This window comes from Symphalangus syndactylus, chromosome X, assembly GCF_028878055.3.
Source record: "Symphalangus syndactylus isolate Jambi chromosome X, NHGRI_mSymSyn1-v2.1_pri, whole genome shotgun sequence".
In the NCBI taxonomy this organism is placed as follows: Eukaryota; Metazoa; Chordata; class Mammalia; order Primates; family Hylobatidae; genus Symphalangus; species Symphalangus syndactylus.
Window position 1 is genome coordinate 79155947 of NC_072447.2, and position 27475 is coordinate 79183421.

At 43.8% G+C, this 27475-nt stretch overlaps 1 protein-coding gene and 1 pseudogene across 12 annotated transcripts in view; one reads left to right on the top strand and one right to left on the bottom strand.

Annotated features, from left to right (window-relative positions):
• The window catches only part of TAF1 (TATA-box binding protein associated factor 1), a 96366-nt gene that overhangs the window by 35204 nt on the left and 33687 nt on the right, over positions 1-27475 (top strand). For all 12 annotated transcript variants that reach the window (XM_063634352.1, XM_055268530.2, XM_063634351.1 and 9 more), the window contains 7 exons: positions 4493-4601; positions 5440-5538; positions 5841-6018; positions 19350-19417; positions 21174-21296; positions 22030-22122; positions 22208-22292. In XM_063634352.1, the coding sequence (XP_063490422.1) occupies positions 4493-4601; positions 5440-5538; positions 5841-6018; positions 19350-19417; positions 21174-21296; positions 22030-22122; positions 22208-22292 (755 nt within the window). The remainder of the gene's footprint in view (positions 1-4492; positions 4602-5439; positions 5539-5840; positions 6019-19349; positions 19418-21173; positions 21297-22029; positions 22123-22207; positions 22293-27475) is intronic.
• LOC129476337 (polyadenylate-binding protein 2-like) lies at positions 18121-18936 on the bottom strand (annotated as a pseudogene).

Consider the following 27475-nt stretch of genomic DNA (forward strand, 5'->3'; position numbering starts at 1 on the left):
ATTCTCCCACCTCGGCCTCCCCAAGCGTTGGGATTACAGGCGTGAGCCATCACGCCCGGCCTCGTAGTGTTCTAATAAAGGACCATCCTAAAAGATGGACGAGACATAGAAACTGCTTATACTTGTGTCTTGCCCTCAGAGAGTTTAATAGATAATAAAATGGAGAAGTTGTAAAGTTCTTTCCCCTAACTTTTTAGTTTGAAAATGGCAAACCTACAGAAAAGTTGAAAGAGTACAGTATATAATTCCTCTAAATTCACTAATTGTTAACATTTTGTCACATTTTCTTCATCTTTATATACCTAAAACTTTTTTTTTCCTGAATCATTTGGAACTAAGTTGCAGGCATCATATTTCACTCCTAAGAAAGTTAACATTAATGTAATAATATATAATATTCAGATCTCATTTAGTCTTCCCCAGTTGTCTCAGTGTCCTTTATTGCTTCCGTCCCCAGTTCTGGATTCAATCCCAGTTCAAACATTAAATATATTTTGAATCTCTCTTAATCTAGAATGATTTTCCCTACCTTTTATGTTTTTCTTTTCTTTTTTTTTTTTTTTTTTCTTTTTTTGAGATAGGGTCTGGTTCTGTTACACAGGCTGGAGTGCAGGGGCATGATCTCAGCTCACTGCAACCTGCACCTCCCAGTTTTAAGTTATCCTCTCACCTCAGCATCCAGAGTAGTTGAGACTACAGGTGTGCAGTACCACACCTGGCTAATTTTTGTATTTTTTGTAGAGAGAGGATTTTGCCATGTTGCCCAGGCTGGTCTCAATCTCCTGGGCTCAAGCAATCCTCCTGCCTCAGCTTCCCAAAGTGCTGTGACTACAGGCATCAGCCACTGCACCCAGCCCCATTTATGTTTTTCATGACATTGAATTTTTTGAAGATTCCAGGCCAATTGCCTCAAAATATTCCACATTCTGGAATTGTCTGTTCTCTCACTGATCAGATTCCAATTAAATGTTGTTGGCAAGACATTTTTTTTTGAGACGGAGTCTCGCTCTTTCACCCAGGCTGGAGTGCAGTGGCGCGATCTCGGCTCACTGCAGGCTCCGCCCCCCGGGATTCACGCCATTCTCCTGCCTCAGCCTCCCGCGTAGCTGGGACTATAGGCGCCCACCACCTCGCCCAGCTAATTTTTTGTATTTTTAGTAGAGACGGGGTTTCACCGTGTTAGCCAGGATGGTCTTGATCTCCTGACCTCGTGATCCGCCCGCCTTGGCCTCCCAAAGTGCTGGGATTACAGGCGTGAGCCACCGCGCCCGGCCGGCAAGACATTTAATGTCATATTTAGGTGATATACTTACTATACTACATCAGCAAGCACATAATGTCAGGTTTTCCCACTGTTTTGATCATCTTGTTAAAATGGTGATCCTCAGATCCTATAATAAAGTATGTTTTTTCTTTGTAATTAACATGTTGATGAATATCCTGTTCCCTGACAATCTTTTAATAGTTTTAGCATCGGTTGATGACCATTGCTTTATTCAGTTATTTCAGTGGGGGTTCCAAAATGGTAATTTTTCGAATTCTAGCATTTCTTCAACATTAGCTAACATTTTTCTATAAAAAAGAGCTTTCTACTCTCCAAGTATTACTATGGATTCTGAAATTCTTTCCTTTGGAAATTTAATGTTTTATAATTCCTTAACATAATTAATTTTGATGCTCACATAGTGTCCCAAATTTGACTCCCTCAAGCCAGATCCTGTGGTTTTTTTTCTTTTTTTTTTTTTTTAGATGACCCTATAAATATTTGAGAACTTCCTTGCTTTCTGGCACAAGATGTTTTTGTTTTTGTTTTTGTTTTCTCGAGACAGTCTCACTCCTTTGCCCAGCCTGGAGTGCGGTGGCACAATCTCGGCTCACTGAAACCTTTGCCTCCCGGGTTCAAGGGATTCTTCTGCCTCAGCCTCCCGAGTAGCTGGGATTACAGACATGTGCCACCACACCCGGCTAATTTTTGTGTTTTTAGTAGAGATGGGTTTTCACCATGTTGGCCAGGCTGGTCTTGAACTTCTGACCTCGTGATCCGCCCGCCTGGGCCTCCCAAAGTGCTGGGATTACAGGCGTGAGCCACCGCGCCCAGCCTTCTGGCACAAGATGTTAAAAGCTCTCTTTCAAATTTTCTTATCTTATATATCTAGAGTCAGCCATTTCTCCAAAAGTCCAGGTTCCTTTTTCTTTTTGAGACGGAGTCTTTCTCTGTCGCCCAGGCTGGAGTGTGGCACACCATAACCTCCGCCTCCCCGGTTCAAGCAGTTCTCCTGCCTCAGCCTCCCGAGTAACTGGGACTACAGGCACGTGCCACCTTGCCCTGCTAATTTTGTATTTTTGATAGAGACAGGGTTTCTCCATGTTGGTCAGGCTGGTCTCGAACTCCCGACCTCAGGTGATCTGCCTGCCTCCACCTCCCAAAGTGCTGAGATTATAGGCATGAGCTACCACGCTTAGCTGGTATACATATATTTTAAATTACAACTTTATACTGATAACCTCCAATTTAGTTTATATCTATTGATCTTCTTTTCTCATCTTCCCTTATTTCATATTTGTATCCATTCTCAGGAAATAACTTAATTTCTGTATATATTTACTTAGAAATCAATATATTTATTGAGAAATTTGCTCTGTCCTATGGTATGTACAAAATAGTTTCAGAATTACTATAATAATACCACTACCACCAACAAACCCATAAAGTAGGTTCAAGATGTTTTTCGTAGTTTATTTTTCTTGGACTGCATGCCACTGAGGTATAGTTAGGGTATTCCAAACATATTTGAATCACTTCTTTTTTTGTGTGTAATTTAAGAAATCAATTTGATACAGTTACAGTCATTCATTTCTGTTTGTATTTAGTTTTGGGTTCCTTTTCCCATCCTTGTTGATTTATTTTATATGCCCAGGCTGGAGTGCAGTGGTGCAATCTCAGTTGACTGCAACCTCTGCCTCCTGGGTTCAAGTGATTCTCCTGCCTTAGCCTCCCAAGTAGCTGGGACTACAGGCGCGTGCTACCACGCCTGGCTAATTTTTGTATTTTTAGTAGAGATGGGGTTTCACCATGTTGGTCAGGCTGGTCTCGAACTCCTGAGCTCAGGCAATCCACCTGCTTGGGCCTTCCAAAGTGCTGAAATTACAGGCGTGAGTCATCACACCCAGCCTCCATCCTTGTTGATTTAATTATTAATATCTGTAATAGTCATTGTTTTTTGAAACACATTAGAAGAGGAAGATGGGCTGGACGTGGTGGCTCATGCCTATAATCCCAGCACTTTGGGAGGCTGAGGTGGGAGGATCACTTGAACTCCGGAGTTCGAGACCAGCTTAGGCAATACAGTGAGACCCTGTCTCTATTACTGAAAAAACGGGTTTTTTTTTGTTTGTTTGTTTGTTTGTTTGTTTGTTTTGAGATGGAGTCTTGTTCTGTCCCCCAGGCTGGAGTGCAGTGGCGCAATCTCGGCTCACTGCAAGCTCCGCCTCCTGGGTTCACGCCATTCTCCTGCCTCAGCCTCTCCGAGTAGCTGGGACTACAGGCGCCCGCCACCACGCCCGGCTAATTTTTTTGTATTTTTAGTAGAGACGGGGTTTCACCGTGGTCTCGATCTCCTGACCTCGTGATCCGCCCGCCTCGGCCTCCCAAAGTGCTGGGATTACAAGCGTGAGCCACCGCGCCCGGCCGAAAAAACAGTTTTTAAATTTAAAAAATGAAGAAGAAAAAATGTGATACCATGGTCCCTTATAGTGGAAAAGAAGAAGGTGAATGAGCTTTAATGATTGAGGGAAGTCTAAACTAGTTTGTTTTCTGTTTTCAAACCAGTTTTTAATTTCTTATTTCCATTCTTGAATGAGTTAGGTTTCCTAGCCTTTTAACATTTTAGATAGAATGTTGGGGCTGGGTTCGATGGCTCACACTTGTAATCCCAGCACTTTGGGATGCCAAGGTGGGTGGATCACCTGAGGTCAGGAGTTCAAGACCCGCCCGACCAACATGGCGAGACCTTGTCTCTACTAAAAATACAAAAATTAGCTGTGCGTGGTGGTGAGCTTCTGTAATCCCAGCTACTCGGGAAGCTGAGGCAAGAGAATCACTTGAACCTGGGATGTGGAGGTTGCAGTGAGCTGACATTGCGCCATTGCACTCCAGCCTGGGTGATGAGCAAAACTACGTCTCAAAAAAAAAAAAAAAAAAAAAGAATGTTGGAACTGGAAGGATTCTTAAAATTCTTTAGCCTGGTTTCCTTATCTTCCCAATAGGAAACTGAAGTAAAGTTGTGACTTGCCTAGTTATTTATTAACTTGGAGAGCCTATGAGGGCTTGCCTGATCTGAGCCTTAGAAGGTGGATGTCTGGCCTTTGGTTTGGCTTTTTCCTCCCTAGGCTCATGCTTAGGTACCTTGGACTTTTTTTTATTATAGTTGCTTTTTTTTCCCCTGGGAACTAGAAATATGGGCTGTATCTTACTAAAGTGTTTTGATTTTAGTGCGGATGAGGTTCGCAGAAAATCTCTGGTTCTCAAGTTTCCTAAACAACAGCTTCCTCCAAAGAAGAAACGGCGAGTTGGAACCACTGTTCATTGTGACTATTTGAATGTGAGTATGTGCATTGCTTCCTTCTGATTAGGTGGGTTCTCATTGATTCCCCAGCCGTGTATGCCATAGCTCTGACAGCCTTAGATTCTCCATTTGTCTTGCCCTGAGAATTATGTGTACTGTTCATTATAAGATTTCTAAAATACGTTTGTCTAGTTAGAGAAAGTGGATTTTTTTTTTTTTTTTTTTTTTTGAGACGGAATCTCACTCTGTCGCCCAGGTTGGAGTGCAGTGGCACAATCTCGGCTCACTGCAACCTCCACCTCCCAGGTTCAAGCAATTCTCCTGCTCCAGCCTCCCAGGTAGCTGGGATTACAGGCTCACACCACCACGCCCAGCTAATTTTTGTATTTTTAGTAGAGATGGGTTTTGCCATATTGACCAGGCTGGTCTTGAACTCCTGACCTCAGGTAATCCACTCGCCTTGGCCTCCCAAGGTGCTGGGATTACAGGTGTGAGCCACCATGCTCGGCAGATTTTTTTTTTTTTTTTTTTTTTGAGACAGAGTCTCGCTCTGTTACCCAGGCTGGAGTGCAATGGTGTGATCTTGGCTCACTGCAACCTCTGCCTCCCAGGTTCAAGTGATCCTCCCACCTTAGCCTCCTGAGTAGTTCAGATTACAGGCACGTGCCACCACACCCAGCTAATTTTTGTATTTTTAGTAGAGACGGGGTTTCGCCATGTTGCCCAGGCTGGTGCTGAACTCTTGGCCTCAAGTGGTCCGCCCACCTCAGCTTCCCAAAGTGTTGGGATTACAGGCGTGAGCTACTGTGCCTGGAGAGAATGTGGGTTTTTTTTTTGGTCTGAGGAAGCATTCTGTTTTCATGTTTCTCCTTAGAGACCTCATAAGTCCATCCACCGGCGCCGCACAGATCCTATGGTGACGCTGTCATCCATCTTGGAGTCTATCATCAATGACATGAGAGATCTTCCAAATGTGAGTTCATTGCATTGGATATCTATAGTAGGGATGTCAAGGCCTTTTGTTCTGTCTGTGACTTCCAATAGAGGGCAGTAATCTATAGATTTAGGTAACTGGAATGCCTAATTTTTAAGGATTTAGTTTTTTTGTTTGTTTTTTTTTTTTAAAGCAGTTTAGTAGAGGAAACAGACCTGCTCCATCTAGAAAGATTGCTTTCAGAGTTGATACCCAGGTAGATAGGTAAGATGTGAGAGGCTTCAGGAATTGGCTCTGGCAAGTGTTCTTTGCTGATGTATGGTTCTGGCCCTTGTTTGCAGACATACCCTTTCCACACTCCAGTCAATGCAAAGGTTGTAAAGGACTACTACAAAATCATCACTCGGCCAATGGACCTACAAACACTCCGTGAAAACGTGCGTAAACGCCTCTACCCATCTCGGGAAGAGTTCAGAGAGCATCTGGAGCTAATTGTGAAAAATAGTGCAACTTACAATGGTAAGAATCAAATGTTCCATGATTGCAAAGGTCACTGTTCAGATCCTTATTCCTTACTGGCCCTAAATTCAGACTAGATTGGACTGAGAGGACTACAGTGTATTTGTGCATTCATTTGTGGGTATGAAAATCAGGTAATGTACATTTTCAGTCATTTAATAAATATCACTTCTTTTTTTTTTTAGGAGGGGGTTGGAGTCTCAGTCTGTCATCCAGGCTGGAGTGCAGTGGCGCAATCTTGGCTCACTGCAACCTCTGCCTCTCGGTTCAAGTGATTCTCCTGCCTCAGCCTCCCAAGTAGCTGGGATTACAGGCGTGTGCCACCATGCCTGGCTAATTTTTGTATTTTTAGTAGAGACTGGGTTTCACCATGTTGGTCAGGCTTGTCTTTAACTCCTGACTTCATGATCCACCCGCCTCAGCCTCCCAGGATTACAGGTGTGAGCCACTGCGCCCGGCCTAATGTCACTTCTTTTTATTCCCACTGTTTAATTCTTATATCCTCTGGAGAATTTGGAGTCTATTTGTTGCAATGAAACAGTTCCATGGAATGTAGTGGAAGAGGTGGTCCTAGGTTAGTACAAAAGAGAGACATTCGGCCGGGCACGGTGGCTCACGCCTGTAATCCCAGCACTTTGGGAGGCCAAGGCGGGCGGATCAGGAAGTCGGGAGATCGAGGCCATGGCGAAACCCCATCTCTACTAAAAAATACGAAAAGTTATCTGGGCGTGGTGGCGGGCGCCTGTAGTCCCAGCCACTCAGGAGGCTGAGGCAGGAGAATGGCGTGAACCCAGGAGGCGGAGCTTGCAGTGAGCCGAGATCGTGCCACTGCACTCCAGCCTGGGCAACAGAGCGAGACTCTGTCTCAAAAAAAAAAGAGACATTCAGTGTGGATGGAACCTGTGTAGAGTATGCACTTGTGACCGTATTTGCTGTGTCTGAATCTTTGATTTGGTCTACAAATTTGTTAGAGGTGCTGTTACATGTTCACTTTGCTCAAAAGCTGAGAAGACAAAGAGGAAGAAATCTGTTTGTCTTTTTTTTTCCCCTTGTGAGACAGGGTTTCACTCCTGTTGCCCAGTAGCCTCCTGAGTAGCTGGGACTACAGGTGCTTGCCTTCACACCCTGTTAATTTTTGTATTTTTTTGGTAGATATGGGGTTTCGCCATGTTGCCCAGGCTGGTCTCAAACTCTTGAGCTCAACCGATCTGCCCACCTCGGCCTCCCAAAGTGCTAGGATTACAGGCATGAGCCACTGCGCCTGGCCTGTTGCTGTGTCTTAAAAAGAGGAAACAGTATAGCTTCTGCATGTAAAGGATAAGGTTTTCTGGTTTCCATTTGCATCCTTGAGCACAGATTCACAGATATAAATGTAGGGATTCGGAGTACAGATAAAGTATAAATCATGGCTCTGGCACTTACTAATTGAGTTACCGTAGACAAGTTATTTAACTTCTCATACCCTCCTCAGTTTTCTCATCTGTAAACATGGGATAGTAGTACTACGTGAATTTTAAAACCTTTCACAAGCAGGCCCAACCCATTTATCTACTTTCCATCTCCAATGACTGGCTCCCATACCCACTATCAACCCCTGCCACACTCAGCATTATATTTCACAAAATGTCCCCTATCATTTCTTCATAACTTTGCAGTCTTTGCTCTCCCAGTCTTTGCTCTCTTTCTGGGATGCCTTTGTTTCCTATATTTCCGGACCAACTCATATTACCTCTTTTTATTTTATTTTTTTTTTGAGCTGGAGTCTTGCTCTGTCGCCCAGGCTGGAGTGCAGTGGTGCCATCCCACCACACTTGGCTAATTTTTGTATTTTTAGTAGAGATGGGATTTCTCCATGTTGGCCAGGCTGGTCTCAAACTCCTGACCTTGTGATCCACCCACCTTGGCCTCCCAAAGTGCTAGGATTACAGGCATGAACCACTGCGCCCGGCTGCATTATTTTCTTTATTTCACCATAAGAAATCTTTAAAATGGATACTGTTATAACCCTCATTTTCCAGATGAACATACAGGCCTGTAGTGTTTAAATAGCTTCAAAAAATTTATTTTTTTTAATGATGAGGTGATGGGTTGATGTGTGCAGCAAACCACCATGGCACACGTTTTCCTATGTAACAAATCTGCACATCCTGCACATGTACTAAAAAAAAAAGAGGAAGATGACATTACCTTTAGGGGCATTTCTTTTTTTTTTTTTTTTTTTTTTTTTGAGATGGAGTCTTGCTCTTTCACCCAGGCTGGAGTACAGTGGCACTATCTCGGCTCACTGCAAGCTCCACCTCTCGGGTTCATGCCATTCTGCTGCCTCAGCCTGCCAAGTAGTTGGGACTACAGGCGCCAGCCACCACGCCTGGCTAATTTTTTGTATTTTTAGTAGAGACAGGGTTTCACTGTGTTAGCCAGGATGGTCTAGATCTCCTGACCTCGTGATCCACCCGCCTTGGCCTCCCAAAGTGCTGGGATTACAGGCGTGAGCCACTGCATCCGGCCTTTTAGGGGCATTTCTAACCTACATTTGTGATTTTCTTTTTTTGGAGATGGAGTCTCGCTGTGTCGCCCAGGCTGGAATGCAGTGCTGCGATCTTGGTTCAGTGCAATCTCTGTCTCCTGTGTTCAAGCGATTCTCCTGCCTCAGCCTCCTGAGTAACTGGGATTACAGGCATGCACCACCACGCCGGGCTAATTTTTTTATTTTTAGTAGAGATGAGGTTTTGCCATGTTGGCCAGGCTGGTCTCGGACTCCTGACTTCGGGTGATCTGCCCTTCTCAGCCTCCCAAAGTGCTGGGATTACAGGTGTGAGCCACCGCACCCGGCCGATTTTCTCTTTTGAGACAGTCTCACTCTGTCACCCAGGCTGGAGGAGTGTGGTGGTACGATCTTGGCTCACTGCAACTTCCTCCTCTTCTGGGTTCAAGCGATTCTCCTGTCTCAGCCTCCTAAGTAGCTGGAACTACAGCTGCGCCCCACCATGCCCGGCTAATTTTTGTATTTTTAGTAGAGACAGGGTTTCACCATGTTGGCCAGGCTAGTCTTGAACTCCTGGCCTCAAGCGATTCACTGACTTTGGCCTTCCAAAGTGGTGGGATTACAGGCATGAGCCACCACTAGGCTTAGGCATGAGAATCACTTGAATCTGGGAGGTGGTGGTTGAAGTGAACCAAGATCGCACCACGGCACTCCAGCCTGTGCGAGAGAGTGAGACTCTGTCTCAAAAAAAAAAAAAAAAAAGATACAGTAGAGATGTTAATCCAGTTATATCTAACGTCAGAGCCTGTACTCTTAACCATCATGCTCCATATACTGTTCTCCACTTTTTCACTTACTGTTTATGCCTCACAACCCTGCACTTGTCTTCTGCTGAAGTACCAGCTACATCCTAATTGCTGGATCCACTGGCCACCTTTCAGAAATACCTTTTATTTAAACATCTTTATTGAAATATAATTCACATACTATGCAATTTAACCATTTAAAGTGGTCAGGTTTTTTGTTTGTTTGTTTGAGACGGTGTTTCACTTTTGTTGCCCAGGCTGGAATGCAATAGCGTGATCTCAGCTCACTGCAACCTCTGCCTCCTGGGTTCAAGCGATTCTCCTGCCTCAGCCTCCCAAGTGCCTGGGATTATAGGCATGCGCCACGACTCCTGGCTAATTTTGTATTTTTAGTAGAGACGGGGTTTCTCCATGTTGGTTGGGCTGGTCTTTAACTCCCAACCTCAGGTGATCTGCCTGCCTCGGCCTCCCAAAGTGCTGGGATTAAATCAGGCATGAGCCACCACGCCCAGCTGGCTAAAGTGGTCAGTTTTAACATGTCATCCATATTGTAACATGTATCAGTACTTCATTCCTGGTTTTTTTTTTTTTTTTTTTTTGAGACAGGGTCTCACTGTGTTGTCCAGGCTGGAGTGCAGTGCTACAATCATAGCTCACTGCAGCCTCACCCTCTCGGGCTCAAGGAATCCTTCCGTCTTAGCATCTCAAGTAGCTGGGACCACAGGCGCATGCCACCATGCCTGGCTAATTTTTATTTTTTATTTTGTAGAGACAGAGTCTCACTGTGTTGCCCAGGCTGGCCTCAAACTCCTGGGCTCAAGTGATCTTCCTGACTTGGCCTCCCAAAATGCTGGGATTACAGGCATGAGCCATTGTGCCCAACCTCATTTTTTTTATCATGTAATACTCCATTGTATGGATGCCCCACATTTTGTCTGTCAATTGATGGACCTTTAGATTGTTTGTAATTTTGGCTAATGCAAATAATGCATTTGTGAACATTTTTGTACAGACTTTTGTGTGGACATTTGTTGTTTGTTTTGTTTTGTTTTGTTTTGTTTTTTTTGGAGACAGAGTCTTGCTCTGTTGCCCAGGCCGGAGTGCAGTGGCATGATCTCCGCTTACTGCAACCTCCACGTCCTGGGTTCAGGCGATTCTCCTGCCTCAGTCTGCCGAGTAGCTAGGACTATAGGTGCGTGCCACCACACCTGGCTAATTTTTTCTATTTTAAGTAGAGACAGGGTTTCACTGTGTTAGCCAGGTTGGTCTTGATCTCCTGGCTTCGTGATCCACCCGCTTCGGCTTCCCAAAGTGCTGCGATTACAGGCGTGAACCACACATTTGCTTTTTTTAATTTTAATTTTTTTTATTTCTCAGGCGAGTAAGACAGTTAAGGGACACTTGTTTTTATTTCTCTTGGGTATATAAAGATCGAGCATCCCAAATCCAAAAACTTGACGTGCTCCAAAATCTTTAACTTTTTGAATGCCTGCTTGATGCTCTAAGGAAATCCTCATTGGAGCATTTGGATTTCTAATTTTTGAATTAGGGATGTTCACATATTTGCAGATATTCCAGAATATTTCAGATTCTTAAAAAACCTGAAATCTGAAACACTTGTTGTCCCAAGCATTTCAGATAAGGGATACTCAGTCTGTACCTAGGAGCTGAATTGCTGAGTCCATATGGTAACTCTTATGTTTAATTAACTTTTTGAGGAACTGCCAAACTGTTTGCCAGAGCAGCTGCACCGTTTTGTAATCCCACCAGCAGTGTATAAGGGTTCCAGTTTCTTCACATCCTTGTAAACACTTGTTATTGTCCAACTTTTTCCTTCTAACCATCCTAGTGGGTGTAAAGTGGTATTTCATTGTAATTTTGATTTGCATTTCCCTATTGACTAATGATGCTGAAAATTTTTGCATATGGTTGGAAATACCATTCTTGAACTTTTGTGCATTTGCCACTATTGACCACCTTTTCCTACTTGATACTCTCTTCTCCCTTTTCCAGAAATACTTTCTCGAATCATTTCCTTGCCTTTTCATTCTCATTACTTCAGCCATAATATGTCTGTTAACATCACTATCTCCAGCCCCATACCTCTCTTCAGGGCTCCATACCTGTGCTTCCAGTTGTCTGCCAGACATGTCCATTTTTCATTGCCCTACTGGCAACTTATTGTCTGATTGTCCATCTAGCTGTATATCCTAGAAATCATAGTCATAATTTATTCCATTTTCTCTTCCCCACACTCATAGATAACCAAGTCCCATAAATTGGAAATTCCAAGTTGCCAATGGAAAAATAAATAACAAAGATACTGGTCTGGGGTTAGGAGAGTGTTCGCAGTCATCATACTCCTCTTGGCCAGCAGTGTCCCATGTGTTCAGGCTGACGATTTGCCCATCCACAGATGTCTGGACGCCATAGTTGTCAAAGACAGTGGGGGGATATACTCCTCAGGAAAGACATTTGTTGTATAACTGATGAGGAGGCAGGTTTTACCTATAGCCTCGTCTCCTACAACCACACATTTGATTGTCTGCATTCTTCCCTTGTAGTCCTGTGTACAAGAGAGAAAGAAAGAATATTCAGAGATACTTGGTTAATGTAGGGAGCTATTCTAAACATTTCTCTCTGAGGAGAAGATGAGGAGGATAAGATGCCCCCCACACTCTCTATACCCTTAGTGCCATAAAAGAGTCAGCTACAAAGGGTTGTATAAGTCAAGAGTTCTTACCCTGGAGTCTGTGGACTACTAGAGGATGGACTTCAGTAGGTCCTAGAAGCCTCTTCTGAAGTTGTGTACAATACTATGTATACGTGCATAAGTGAATTTTTCTGGAAAGAAGATCCAGAGCTGTCACCAGTATCTCACAAAAGGCTTTTTAATCTTTGGGTGAGCTCAAAAAGATTAAAAACCATTCATCCACATAGGTATTTGTGTTACACTATTATCATAAGGTCTGGATCTACTGTATCAAAGGTACTAAAATATTGTAGGTGCTCAAGAAATGGTTAGTAATTTTTAAAATTATCATAGAAGGTTTCCAGGGTTGAATCAAGAAACATGGCTCTCACTTTGGGTCTCTGGCTATAGAGCCAGCAGAGGAACCTCCATTCCTGAAAAACAGAGACATCACAATACTGGAGAGAAAGGCAGACAAGTCACACTCAGCTAGAGAAATGGTTAAGAGGGCTAGGCGCAGTGGCTCACGCCTGTATTCCCAGCACTTTAGGAGGCTGAGGCGGGCAGATCACCTGAGGTCAGGAGTTCCAGGCTGGCCTGGCCAACATGGCAAAACCCCATCTCTACTAAAAATACAAAAACTAGCCAGACACGGTGGCGCACACCTGTAATTCCACCTACTCAGGAGGCTGAGGCAGGAGAATCGCTTGAGCCCAGGAGGCAGAGGTTGCATTGAGCCAAGGTCACGCCATTGCATTCCAGCCTGGGTGACAGAGCAAGACTCTTGTCTCAAAAAAAAAAAAAAAAGAAAGAAAGAAAGAAAAAAGAAATGGTTAAGAGTCTAGGCTCCGAAGTCAGGAGGCAAAACCCAGTTCTCCCTCTAATCTTTGTGAACTTGGGAAAGTTTTATGTTTTTTTTTTTGTTTTTTTGGCAGAGTCTCGCTCTGTCACCCAGGCTAGAGTGCAGTGGTGCATCTCAGCTTACTGCAGCCTCTGCCTCCTGGGTTCAAACGATTTTTATGCCTCAGCCTCCCGAGTAGCTGGAATTACAGCGTGTGCCACCACACCCAGCTAATTTTTGCGTTTTTAGTAGAGACAGGGTTTCACCATGTTGACCAGGCTGGTCTTGAACTCCTGGCCTCAAGTGATCCACCCGCCTCTGCCTCTCAAAGTGCTGGGATTACAGGCATGAGCCACCGCACCCAACCAGAGAAAATTTTTAACCTGAGGGTTAAATGAAGGAAGGCATGCGTAGTACTTATTAGTCTCTCTCACATAGACAGTACTCATTAAGTGTTAGAAGCTACTATGTCTTCTTAATAATTCTACTATTCTAGTACGGGAGAAGGCAAAAATTCTGTAATATGGTTACAATGCTAGATAAACCAGGGGTCTCATCCCCTTCAACCTTATGTGAGTAAAACTACAGGTCTTAATGGCACCATACTCATCCATTTGTTCATGAATCAGTATTTCAGAGTAAATGATATGTCAGAGATGATCTCCAAGAAGCTTGTTTATTATGAGCTCCTATATTTATACCCCCATATTAATACCCCATCAATGCCTTGCCCTCAATTTAGGTCCCAAAGTACTCCACTTTCTGTAGGTTCTTAACTACTGCCCTAATTTCAGACCTGATTCTTATAGCAGTACTTTCTTTAAGTGTCAGAGCACAGAGGAAAGGGCATTAAATAATTGTATATATTTGGTTACAGAAAAAAATTGAGAATCAATTTATTTCTCACCTTGAGGATTTGGGGAAATAGATACATCTTCCATTCTGTTGTCTCATTAGCTAAGGTCTACATTAGGCCCATATCATAGGCAAAAACAAACACTACACCTCGTTTTGGTCAGAATAAAGAAAAGTGAGCCGGGTGTGTGGCTCATGCCTGTAATCCCAGCATTTTGGGAGGCTGAGGTGGGAGGATTCCTTGAGCTCAGAAGTTTGAGACTAGCCTGGGCAACATAGTGAGACTTTGTCTCACTAAAAATAAAAAAAATTAGCCAGGCGCGTGGTGGCATGTACCTGCAGTCCCAGCTACTTGGGATGCTGAGGTGGGAGGATTGCTTGAGCCTGGGAGATCGAGGCTGCAGTGAGCTATGATGACACCATTGGACTCCAGCCCAGATGACAGATGGAGACCCTGTCTCAAAAAGAAAAAAAAAAGAAGAAAAGTGGCTTTCAGAGTATGCTTTCCACAAGCCCACTAGGGGTTGCTCTCTGCCCACACAGAGCCAATTCTGAGTGGCGAGGCCTCCCACCTAGAAGTCTTCTTTAGCACAGGTTCCACAGCTAAAATAAGTCCAGAGCATAATTTAACTCTGGTAGGAAACCACCCCAGGGTATTCACTGACCATTCAGCTCATTCTTTTTCCATCCAGGACTAGGCATAAGGATCAAACACACAAGGTCGATAGAAAAGGGGCACAGTCATCACCACCTTCCTCGAGAATAGCCTTGTTTGACTTTGCTGATCTGGATAAATGTATTTCCCCTCTGAATTCCTACAACAATTACTGTCTGTGCAACTCATTTTCCCAGCTTCCTCTAAATATCATCCAGTGTCTAACACCTCTGCTCAAAGTGACTGCTTCCAGAACAGCAGTGCAACTTAGGCAGTTGCTAAACCAGAGTAAAACTCTTAGGGACAGTCCGGGCACGGTGGCTCACGCCTGTAATCCCAGCAGTTTGGAAAGCTGAGGAGGGCAGATCACTTGAAGTCAGGAGTTCAAGACCAGCCTTGCCAACACTCCAACCTGAGTGACACAGCAAGAACCTGTCTCAAAAAAAAAAAAAAACTCATATTGAAACTTAATGCCCAAATGTGGCAGTATCAAGAGAGGTGGAGTTTTCAAGAAGTGATTGGATCTTGAGGACCCTGTCCTCATGAATGAATTAATCCATCCATGGATTAATAGATTAATGGGTTAATATGGGAGTGGAACTAGTGGCTTCATAAGAAGAGGAAAAGGGACCTGAGCAAGCATGCTCAGCCCCCTCACTACGGGATTCCCTGAGCCACCTCGGGACTCTGCAGAGTTTCCATTAGCAAAAAGGCTCTTACTAATTGTGGCCCCTCAACTATGGACTGCCCAGCCTCCATAATTATAAGAAATTTCTTGTTTTTTGGTTTTTGTTTTTGAGACAGGGTCTCACTCTGTTGCCCAGGCTGGAGTACAGTGGCGTAATCACAGCGTAATGCAGTCTCAGAATCCCTGGGCTCGATGATTCTACCACCTCAGCCTCCCAAGTAGCTGGGACCACAGGTGTGCTTCAGCACACCCAGCTATTTTCTGTATTTTTTTTTCTTGTAGAGACAGGGTTTCGTCACATTGCCCGGGCTGGTCTGAAACTCCTGGTCTCAAGCGATCTGTCCACCTCAGCATCCCAAAGTGCTGGGATTACAGGCGTGAGCAACCACCCCCGGCCCCAGTAAGCAGATTCAGTTGTTGTAAAACAACTTATAGCATACTGTGTTGTGCTGTCAGCAGTAAATGCATTTATGATGTTTTCCACCCATGTGTTTATTGGGATGTAACCCTATCATAAGTCAAGGAGCATCTGTATCTCATGCAGCTCCTCCATAATTCATGGCAACCAATATATTCCTCTGTTTATACTAATACTCTATTTTTAAAAAAAATTACGGAAATTGTTAGACACATACAGAAATAAAAGGAAATAAACTTCAGTGCTATTCAGTCAGTTCAACACTTTGTTAGCATATGGTCAATCTAGTATATATTTTCAGCTTTTGTATCATTTCATCCATAAATACTTAAAGCATTTATACTCTGTCTTGCAATAATTTATCTTCAAGTCATTTATTTGACTAGATCAGCAACTATCTTTATTTTTTTTGTTCTATTTTTTGAGATGGGGTCTTACTCTGTCACCTAGGCTGGAGTGCAGTGGCACAATCTTGGCTCACTGCAGCCTTGACCTCCTGGGCCGAAGCAATCCTCCTGTCTCAGCCTGCCGAGTAGCTGGGACTACAGGTGCGTGCCATCACATCCAGCTAATTTTTGAATTTTTTTTTTTTTGAGACGGAGTCTTGCTCTGTTGCCCAGGCTGGAGTGCAGTGGCGCGATCTCGGCTCACTGCAAGCTCCGCCTCCTGGGTTCACGCCATTCTCCTGCCTCAGCCTCTCTGAGTAGCTGGGACTACAGGCGCCCGCCACCACGCCCGGCTAATTTTTTTTTTTTTGTATTTTTAGTAGAGATGGGGTTTCACCGTGGTCTCGATCTCCTGACCTCGTGATCCGCCCGCCTCGGCCTCCCAAAGTGCTGGGATTACAAGCGTGAGCCACCGCGCCCGGCCCTAATTTTTGAATTTTTTTTTGTAGAGGTGAGGTCTTGCTATGTTGCCTAGGCTGGTCTCAAACTCCTAGGCTGAAGCAATCCTCTTGCCTCAGTCTCACAAAGTATTGAGATTACAGGCGTGAGCCACTGTGTCTGGCCTAAACCAGTAAGTCTCATAGGCAGGAAATCTGTCTTATTTTTCCTTATATTCCCATCATTGAACACACTGTCCACAGTCATTAAACATTTGTTAAATGAATAAACAAGTGAATGCTGAATTAAATAATTAGTGAGAATAGAAATGACGTTTTGGCTCTGGGGAGCACTAACACAAAAGGATAGACAGGAATACAATCTAGCAAAGGATATGTAAAAGAAGTAATTGGAATTACTAGCTAGATGAAAATATTTTAGCTTCTCTTTATGATGAGCTTAAATTAGGGCATTCATAAGCAGGGAGTGTAGGAGATAGGTTAGATAGTTCAAGGATTTTCTGAAGCTTCTGATAGGGATCAGTATGGAGTTTTTTTTTTTTTTTTTTTTTGAGATGGAGTTTCACTCTTGTTACCCAGGCTGGAGTGCAATGGCACAGTCTTGGCTCACGCAACCTCCACCTCCCGGGTTCAAGCTATTCTCCTGCCTCAGCTTCCTGAGTAGCTGGGATTACAGGCATGCGCCACCATACCTGGCTACTTTTGTATTTTTAGTAGAGATGGGGTTTCTCCATGTTGGTCAGGCTGGTCTTGAGCTCCCAACCTCAGGTGATCTGCCTGCCTCGGCCTCCCAAAGTGCTAGGATTACAGGCGTGAGCCACCGCGCCCGGCCCAGAGATTCTTTTTTAACACAGGCTTTGGATTAACCCGATGTTATTAGAACACCACAAACTGTAAATTTTACAAACAAAAATTGCAATCACAAATTGTATATGTTAAGTGTGGGAAAATTATAAGTCACCCATTGGTCTCTTTAGGCATTCTTTTTTTATTACTGTATTTTCAAAAACAACTTTATTCATCGCACATATTAAAAAAAAAATTCCCACCCCTGGAAATGAGCTAAAAAAGTAAACAAAATCTACCTCCCACCTCCCTGTTCCCACTTCCTCCCATTCCCTCCAAATAAAAGGGAAAAAAGGCAAAGGAAAAAAAAACTGAAAAACAAAAACACCCCTAAACCCCCAAAATCAAGGTAGTGCATTTCCCCAGGGAGAAGGGGAATTTACACTGGAGCTGCTGGGAGCGGAACGGAGATCTTCCGGCTACAGAAACCTGCAAAGAAAGACACTCAAAACAGAAAAAAAAACACGAAACAAAATAGATCACCAGGCAATCTGGAGGGGCAGGGAACTGGAGAAGAGGGGTGGGGTGGGTGGTAGACCTGACCGGACAGGAGCTGGCAGGAGAGGACTGTGAAAGGCGAGGAGAAGACGGAGGGAAGGTAACAAGCAGAACAGTTTGGTGTCCTTCCAGAGCCCTGGCTAAAAAATAATAAAAACTCCTACCACCCACGCCCACCTACCCTTGAGCAGCCCCCAAGGGGTGAAATGAGGCAGGGAAACGTGAGCAGCTTGCTAGTTGAGACATGTCCATGGCGAATCCCCAGAGTGAATAAGCAGCCTCCTGCTCCACTCCCTGGGCCTTCCCCTACTCCCTAAAGCAGGTCCCTCCTCAGCAGTTAGTTATGGGATTCTCCCCCCTTCCACAGTATATCTTTTTAAAAAAATACTTTTTTCCCATCAAGGTCATCTTCTGGTTTTTGTTTGTTTTTTTTTAATTCTTTTTTTTTTCCTCTCTCTCCTCCTCATACTTTTTTTAGTAAGGGGAGTACCATGATGTCGCTCTAGCCCGGCCCCTGTAGATGCGACCCTGGGGCCTGCTGTTAAAACTGCTGTAGAATCGAGAGAGGGAACTGTTGTAGTTGGTGGTCGGGCACGGTAGTGGGCTCGTGGAAAACCCCAGTCTGTTGTGCTGATTCCTGGTCTGTTGGTTCGTTTTGGGATCACCTTTATTTGCCTTCCTCTAAGTAGGGAGTCATCTAAGGCCAAGGAAGTCCTCACTGACTCTTTGTCTGAGAACTCTATATATGCAAACCCTTTGGGATGGCCACTAAATTTGTCACAGAGTATGGTAACACGGTTGACTGAACCACAGCCATGAAAGTGAGCTTCCAGCTTTTCTGCTGTTGCACCATAGTCCACAGTGCCAACATAGATGGAACGGGCATCGGCCTCCATCTTCTCAATGACCTGATCACTGGGCCAGCATTGCCTGGAGGTGGACTCATAATTATCTACTTCTCTACCTCGTTCTGTAGCTCCTTTAGCTTCTCAGCTTCTTCCTCCATCTCCCTAACTCGAGCTTTGATAGCTTCCAGCTCTGGATCCTCAATGGCGCCGTCCTCCGGGTCACCCTCGACCAGTCCCGGCTCCTCCTCCTCCTCTTGGCTGCCAGGGGCTCCCGAACCAGACCCGGAGCTCCCGTGGGGGTGGGGGCGCAGGGCCGGGGCGGCTCCTCTTCGGGCTCGGGCTCCGGCTCGGGGTTCAGCGGCAGCTCCTCAGGCTTCAGTTCCTTAGACTCCAGGCCGTTCCCGTAGTCCCCTGCGCCCCCCGGGGCCCCCTCCCCGGCCTCCCCACTGGCCCCAGGCACACGATGGCGCCAGCACCCTGGCCTGGAGGCCCGACCGCCCACAGCCCCAGCCTCCCGCCGCCGCTGCCGCCCACTCACTCTTTAGGCATTCTTAAATTATTGCTCCCCTTCCATAGTATTATGTTCGAGGTATTAAAGGCAGCAGTAGTACTACCATGTGTAGATACACAAAATTAAGGAAAGAGTTAAAGTTGGTTATTCATTCATATTGTGTACCTGCTATGTTTTAGGCGCTGAAAAATGGACATAAGTCTGGTATATCTGTCTAACCCATCAGTTAGCCTGGTGCCTGACACGTTTTAGGTTCTTAAGTAAGTGCATTAAAAGGATAAAGAAGTGTTGGCAGCTTTTGCCTCCCATTATTAATGGTTTCATCTCTTTCTGTTCCTCTACAGGGCCAAAACACTCATTGACTCAGATCTCTCAATCCATGTTGGATCTCTGTGATGAAAAACTCAAAGAGGTAAGACAGTTAGAATGAGAGAAAGGCAGTGGAATTTGAAGGTGGGGGTGGGATATCAGGGTATAGGAAGTCGGGAATTTAACAGAAGGAAAAATACATGCGGGAGTAGCAGATCTTCAGTATATGTGAAGGCTGGAAGGGACTTTAGAACTCATAGGCCAGTCCCTTTCGTAGATGGAAAAACTGGGCCCATAGAAGAAAATGATTTGCTCTGGACATCTTGACTATTAACAAAGTTAGAATTAACATCCAGCACCTACACAACTCATTACAAAGGGCAAAGGAAAGTGAGTTTCCAGGAAGTCAGCTGTAGCTAAGAGACTAGTCAATGTTTTAGGAAGAATTTTCATTTTTTCTTCATATTTTTAACCAACCAAGCAGCAAGTGCTAAAAGTTTTAATTTTTAAATGATAATCTATTTATATTCCCTCTTCTTACTGAAAACAATTAATGGTACTTTATAAACCTACAAAAGTGTAAGTATGAAGTAGACATTTCACAAAAGAGGATAACTAGCCAGTAAACATGGAAGGATTCTCAACTTGATTGCTTATTGAGGAGATGCAAATTTAAACCACGATGTCACTACATACCCACTGCAAAGGCTAAAATTAAAAAGACTGACAATACTAAATGTTGATGAGGATTTGGAGCAATAGGAATACAAACTTTTTCCTACTAGAGTCTAAAATAAACTTATTGGGTTAGGTCCCATTACGCAAAAGTCACTAATCAATAATAATGTTTAGTGTTTTCAGCAGTAGTTTTACAGCAAAAACAGAGCATGATCTTAAAGCCTAAATTGCTAAAGATGTTTTTTTGTGTGTATAGGAGCTATGATGTTGACACTCAGGGCTAAGTATAAATTTTGGTGAACCAGAAGAATAGAATGTAGAGTACCTAAAGAAGTTGTTGACACATCCTTTTTGACCCTTTTACTGGAATTTTTTTTTTTTTTTTTTTGAGACAGGGTCTGACTCTGTCACCTGGGCTGGAGTGCAGTGGGATGACCTTGGCTCACTGCAACCTCCGCCTCCTGGGTTCAAGTGATTCTTGTGCCTTGGCCTCCCAAGTAGCTGGGACCACAGGCGTGTGCCACCGCGCCCAGCTAATTTTTTTTTTTTTTTTTTGTATTCTTAGTAGAGATGGTGTTTTGCCATGTTGGCCAGGCTGGTCTCAAGTTCCTGGCCTCATGTGATCCACCTGCTCGGCCTCCCAGATTGCTGGGATTACAGGTGTGTGAGCCACTGTGCCCAGCCTAGAATATCATTTATCTTGACTTTTGTCATTCTGTAGGCAATTCAAAGTTACACTTTCTGGGGCAAGGGTAATAGCTAGCTGAACCTTAAATTATCCTTAATTAATTTGTTTTGTTTATTTTTTTTGAGATAGAGTTTTGCTCTGTCCACCCAGGCTGGAGTGCAGTGGTGCGATCTCAGCTCACTGCAAGCTCCACCTCCCAGATTCACACCATTCTCCTGCCTCAGCCTCCTGAGTAGCTGGGACTATAGGCGCCCGACACCACGCCCAGCTAGTTTTTTTTTGTTTTTTTTTGTATTTTTAGTAGAGACGGGGTTTCACCGTGTTAGCCAGGATGGTCTCGATCTCTTGACCTTGTGATCTGCCCGCCTCAGCCTCCCAAAGCGCTGGGATTACAGGCGTGAGCCACCACGCCCGGCAAACTTGTCCTTAATTTTTCTATGATGATCACACCTTAGGGAAACCTCTGTCTTGGCTTTGCTTTGTTTAATTTCAGAAAGAAGACAAATTAGCTCGCTTAGAGAAAGCTATCAACCCCTTGCTGGATGATGATGACCAAGTGGCGTTTTCTTTCATTCTGGACAACATTGTCACCCAGAAAATGATGGCAGTTCCAGATGTAAGCTGTCTCTGTGCCAAATACTGTGAGGATCGTGCAGGGGAAAGGAAAAATGTATAGGGTGTACGTGTGTGTATTTTAGAGAGTCTGAGTGGTGGTGTATGTCAGTTGTGTCTGGTATGTGATTTTAAATATTGACATTTTTGCTATATGGGTACAGTATCTTTTTTTTTTTAAGAGTACATTATCATTGAAATCAAAGAGGCCAGGAATCTTTGGATGTAGGGAGGTTTTTGCTTCCTGTTGTTGACATTCAGTATATGAATGCTCCTGAATAGCCCTGTAGAGAGAGGATGCTAGCGAATGTGAGGCTTTTGATTTAGAGGTGCTTCTAAGCAAATGATGCTTTGATAATTAGACACTGTTGATTGTCTTTTATTTCGTTTTTATATTGTTATAGTGATCCTCCCCAGGAATTCTCAACAGAGTTTCCTTTTGCACTATAGGAATGTGTTCTATGTGTGTAATGCTATAAAACTTCTGGATGGGACTAGGGAATAAGGAATTTTAATTACGACTATAGAGCAAGTGTTTTTATCCTATCATGGCATAGAAATCCTTAAAGGAATCTATGAACCCCTTACATTATATGCAGAAGTTTTGTATGATTATGTGTTTTTCTAGGAAAAGAGTCCATAGCTTTTTTTAGGAATATTTGTAATCCAACAAAGATGGTGAAATTCTGGTATGAAGAGTGGTTTCCATTTAATTTCTTATGCTTTCTATTTACTAGTCTTGGCCATTTCATCACCCAGTTAATAAGAAATTTGTTCCAGATTATTACAAAGTGATTGTCAATCCAATGGATTTAGAAACCATACGTAAGGTGAGTGAGTGATTTGATCTAAATGCCAATTTGTAATCAAGTGACTATGTGTGTGTATCTGAGTGCCTGATTCTTTTCATCGCAGAACATCTCCAAGCACAAGTATCAGAGTCGGGAGAGCTTTCTAGATGATGTAAACCTTATTCTGGCCAACAGTGTTAAGTATAATGGTGGGTATTTCTCTTTATTTTCTTTCCATGAATCCGTCCATCTTCTATCCATCTAACATTACTTAGCATTATTAAAAAAATTTTTTTTGAGACAGGATCTTGCTCTCTTACCCAGGCTGGATGCTGTGGTGTGATCATGGTTCACTGAACCAGGCACATGCCACTGTGCCAGGCTCTTTTTTTTTTTTTTTTTTTTTTTTTTGGTAGAGGCAGGGTTTTACTATTTTGCCCAGGCTGAGCTCAAGCAGTCGTCCCACCTTGGCTTCCCAAAATGCTAGGATTACAGGCGTGAGCCAACACGCCTAGCCAGTATTATTAAAATTTATGTGCATAAAGCAACCTTGAGCAGTGATAGCAGAATCAATTGAGTGACCTAGTATTTTTATTTATTTATTTATTTTGAGATGGAGTTTCACTCTTGTCGGCCAGGCAGGAGTGCAATAGCACGATCATGGCTCACTGCAACCTCCACCTCTCCCAGGTTCGAGCAATTTTCCTGCCTCAGCCTCCTGAGTAGCTGGGATTACAGGTGCCCGCCACCACGCCCAGCTAATTTTTGTATTTTTAGTAGAAACGGGGTTTCACTATGTTGGCTAGGCTGGTCTCGAACTCCTGACCTCAGGTGATCCACCTGCCTCAGCCTCCCAAAGTGCTGGGATTACAGGCGTGAGCCACCGCTCCTGGCCAGTCTTTTTTTTTAAAGCAAGCATATGTTTTAGTGTGTATATTCTATAAAGATTGCTATTAGCCGTTAATGATGAAAAAGTAGTATATGCTTACTTTTGAAATCTTGGAAGACACAGAAAAATGAGGTGAGAATAAAAATCAAATGGATTTTTATCCATTTGGGCTCTGAGCCATCACTCCTTTTTCCTGGAAAGTGAAAACTCACCTATGTCCCAGGCCCTTACATAGAGCTTAGGGAAATGGGTAGCTATAGACTGTGGTGAGCTTCCTTGGTGCATGGAGTTTTGCTCAGTACATGTGTTGATTGAATAACATATGCCAGGCCCTGTGCTAGCTGCTTAATCTACTGATAAGAAAGACAGTCACTGGCTGGGCACGATGGCTCACGCTTGTAATCCCAGCACTTTGGGAGGCCGAGGCGGGCGGATCATGAGGTCAGGAGATCGAGACCACGGTGAAACCCCGTCTCTACTAAAAATACAAAAAATTAGCCGGGCGTGGTGGCGGGCGCCTGTAGTCCCAGCTACTCGGAGAGGCTGAGGCAGGAGAATGGCGTGGACCCGGGAGGTGGAGCTTGCAGTGAGCCGAGATTGCGCCACTGCACTCCAGCCTGGGCGACAGAGCAAGACTCTGTCTCAAAAAAAAAAAAAAAAAAAAGAAAGACAGTCACTGTCCTCAAGTAATTCACAATCCAGTTGGCGGAAAGAGACAATTAGAATGCAGCTTGGAACCAGGCACGGTGGCTGATACCTGTAATCTCAACACTTTGGTAGGCTGAGGTGGGAGGATTACTTGAGCCCAGGAGTTTGAGACCAGCCTGGGCACACATAGCAAGACCTTCCTTGTCTGTATAAAAAACTTATAAACAAAAGCTTAGCTAGGTGTGGTGGTGAGTGCCTGAAGTCTTAGATATTTGGGAGGCTAAGGCAAGAGGATCACTGGAACTCAGGATTTCAAGACTGCAGTGAGCTATGATCACGCCCCTGCACTACATCCTGGGCAACAGCAAGACCCTGTCTCTAAAATAAATAAGTAAAATGCAGCTTGATAAGGGCTATAATAGAAGTATGTGCAGAGTGCATCAGACAAGAGCAAAGAATAACCTGAGAGTTAGGGAAGGCTTCATAAACGAGCTAATATAGTTCAGTTTTTAATGACTCAATTTTTAAACATTGAGTACTTACATTTGCTGGCACTGATAGATGTTATAAATATCAAATTAGATATGGTCTCTGCCCCAAGTTAGTTTAGTTGGGGAAACAGAAAAGAAAAATTATAGTACTTAAATTTTATTGCTATAAGCATGTACAGAGTGTCACAGGACAGTATGTCTAAATTAGAGTGGGGCTGGGTGGGGTGGCTCACGCCTGTAATCCTAGCACCTTGGGAGGCCAAGGCGGGTGGATCATTTGAGCTCAGGAGTGCAAGACCAGCCTGGGCAACATAGTAAGACCCCATCTCAAAAAAAGAAAAAAGAGTGGGGTTAGAGGAAGCTTTCTGGAAGAGGATTTTCTTTTTCTTTTTTGTAAATAGAGATGGGGGTCTTGCTATGTTGCCCAGTCTGGTCTGGAACTCCAGGGCTCAAGCCATCCTCCCATCTTGGCCTCCCAAAGTGTTAGGATTACATGAGTCACCACACCCATCCAGAAGAGAGTTTTCTTAAGCTGAGTTCTGAAAGATCAGTGGTGTTTACTTGGCAAAGAATGTGGAGGAGAAAATGTTCTAGGTAGAGAGAACAGCGATATGTAAAGGCACAGAGGCCTGAAATTGCATGATAGGTTTAAGAAACAGGCTGGATGTGGTGGCTCACGCCTGTAATCCCAGCACTTTGGGAGGCCGAGGCAGGCGGATCACCTGAGATTGGGAGTTTGAGACCAGCCTGACCAACATGGAGAAACCCCATCTCTACTAAAAATACAAAATTAGCCGGGCATGGTGGCACATGCCTGTGATCCCAGCTACTCGGGAGGCTGAGGCAGGAGAATCGCTTGAACCCGGAAGGTGGAGGTTGCAGGGAGCCGAGATGGCGCCATTGCACTCCAGCCTGGGCAACAAGAGTGAAACTCTGTCTCAAAAAAAAAGTGTTGGGGTTGCAGTTCAAGTGTACATACTGGTAAATAACTGTTTCAAGAGGCAGGCAAGAGTCAAATCATAGAGGATTTTGTGTGCTATACTTGAGTTTGTACTTGATCCTAAATGGGAAAACATTGAAGGAATGAAGCAGGGCAACAATTTCTTATAATTCCTTAAACGAATAGAAGAGGGAGCTAAGGACGTTTGAGAGAATTATCTGGCGTACTGAGGTTCTCAACTAAGAATCCGCATGATTATAAGACTTTTCTCCTGTAATTTTTAGCAGTAAGTAGTATGGCTGTTAAGTTTGTCAGAAGGGGCAGAGAATTGGAGAGAAAAGGTGAAGGATTGGACAGTCAGAAAGACTGATGAAGAAATAAGCATTCTGGGCAGAGAACACAATGTTCAATATCATGGAAGAATGAAAGAACAGGGCAAGTTCAGGGAACTATACGTAACTAGAACATGCATATATCATTAAGGAGATGAGACTTCCATTTTTGTTCATTCTGGTTTGGGTTGAAAGAATGTACTTTCTCAGTTTGCTCTGCTTATTACACATGGGAAATTGAAGAGTGGAAAGGTCCCTTGCTGGGTCAATTATCCATTATTGTTTCATGAAAACACCTAAAGTTAATCACCCAGAATTCTGGCAGTGGAAGTGTTGGTAAGCTCACAGACATCTAAAAAAGACTATGTATAGCAAGTGATAAGCAAGAGTGTTACAGAAAGGCACTTGACCTGGTGATGGCTGACTTAGGACATAGGGCAGACTTACAAGGAGCTTATATAAAACAGTAAGAAAAACCCAGAAGATACTAATAAAAAAGTAAGCAGAGGGCAGATGGACAAATCACAAAAGACAAAAATTAAATAACTAACAAACATGAATAAATATTCTGTTGCACTAGTAATCAAAGAAATGCAATTGGGCCAGGCGTGGTGGCTCATGCCTGTAATCCCAGCACTTTGGGAGGCCGAGGCAGATAGATCACCTGAGGTCAGGAGTTCGAGATCAACCTGGCCAAGGTGGTGAAATCCCATCTCTCCTAAAAATACAAAAATTAGCTGGGCATGGAGGCGGGTGCCTGTAATCCCAGCTACTCGGGAGGCTGAGGCATGAGAATTTCTTGAACCTGGGAGGTAGAGGTTGTGGTGAGCCGAGATAGTGCCACTGCACTCCAGCCTGGGTGATAGAGTGAGACTTAGTCTCAAGAAGGAAAAAAAAAAAAAAGCAATTGAAAGAAAGAGATACTTTTTTTTTTTTTTAACCTATTAGATTAGCTCAAATTTTTTTTTTTTTTTTTTGAGATGGAGTCTTGCTCTGTCGCCCAGGCTAGAGTGCAGTGGCACAATCTTGGCTCACTGCACCCTCCGCCTCCCGGGTTCAAGCAATTCTCCTGCCTCAGCCTCCCGAGTAGCTGAGATTACAGGCTCCCGCCACCGTGCCTGGCTAATTTTTGTATTTTTAGTAGAGACATGGTTTCACCATCTTGGCCAGGCTGGTCTCGAACTTCTGACCTCGTGAGCTACTGCGCCTGGCCAACTCAATTTTTTAGTAGACGTAATGGTAGTGAGACAGGTGCTCTCACGTATTGCTGTTGGCATTATAAAATTGCGTGAGATTTCTGGAAAGCTATTTGGCAACATTGAGAGACTAAAATAAATTGTTGAGTGAACAGACTTTATTGTTAAGTAGACTTGGATTTGAACATTGGCCCCACCACTTAATAGCAATGTGACTTTGAGCAAATAACTTAGTCTCTGCTTCTCCTATCTGTAAAATAAGAATAATAGTACCCCCTCAAGAGGATTGTTGTGAGGATTAAATAAAATAGTACACGTAAGTACTTAGCATGTGGTAAGATTATAATCCTAATCAGAGATGTAGTTAAAGGTTTCATGATAATGTTATTTTATATTAGCAAGGATTTATTTAACCTGAGTAGTTGACATAAAGGGGATGATGTTATAGTGCCATCTGTATAATTAATTATTAGGTACAGATTCAAAGCTCTTTTTTGGAAAACTTAATGACCAAAAAATGCTCACAATGTTAAGTGAGAAAAGCAGAGCACAGAGATGTTTATTTTATCTCAGTCATGCTTTTTTAAAAAAGATGTATATACGTACAAAAAAGGCTGGAAGGAAACACACCAGAGTGATAATAGTGGTTATTTCTGTGACATGGGGTTAGGATTGTCTTTGTTTTCACCTTTTATATGTTTTCCATGGTTTTTCCTCATATGGGAAGCAGGGAGGCCGGGCGCAGTGGCTCACGCCTGTAATCCCAGCACTTTGGGAGGCTGAGGTGGACGGATCACAAGGTCAGGAGATCGAAACCATCCTGGCTAACACAGTGAAACCCCGTCTCTACTAAAAATACAAAAAATTAGCCGGGCGTGGTGGCAGGCACCTGTAGT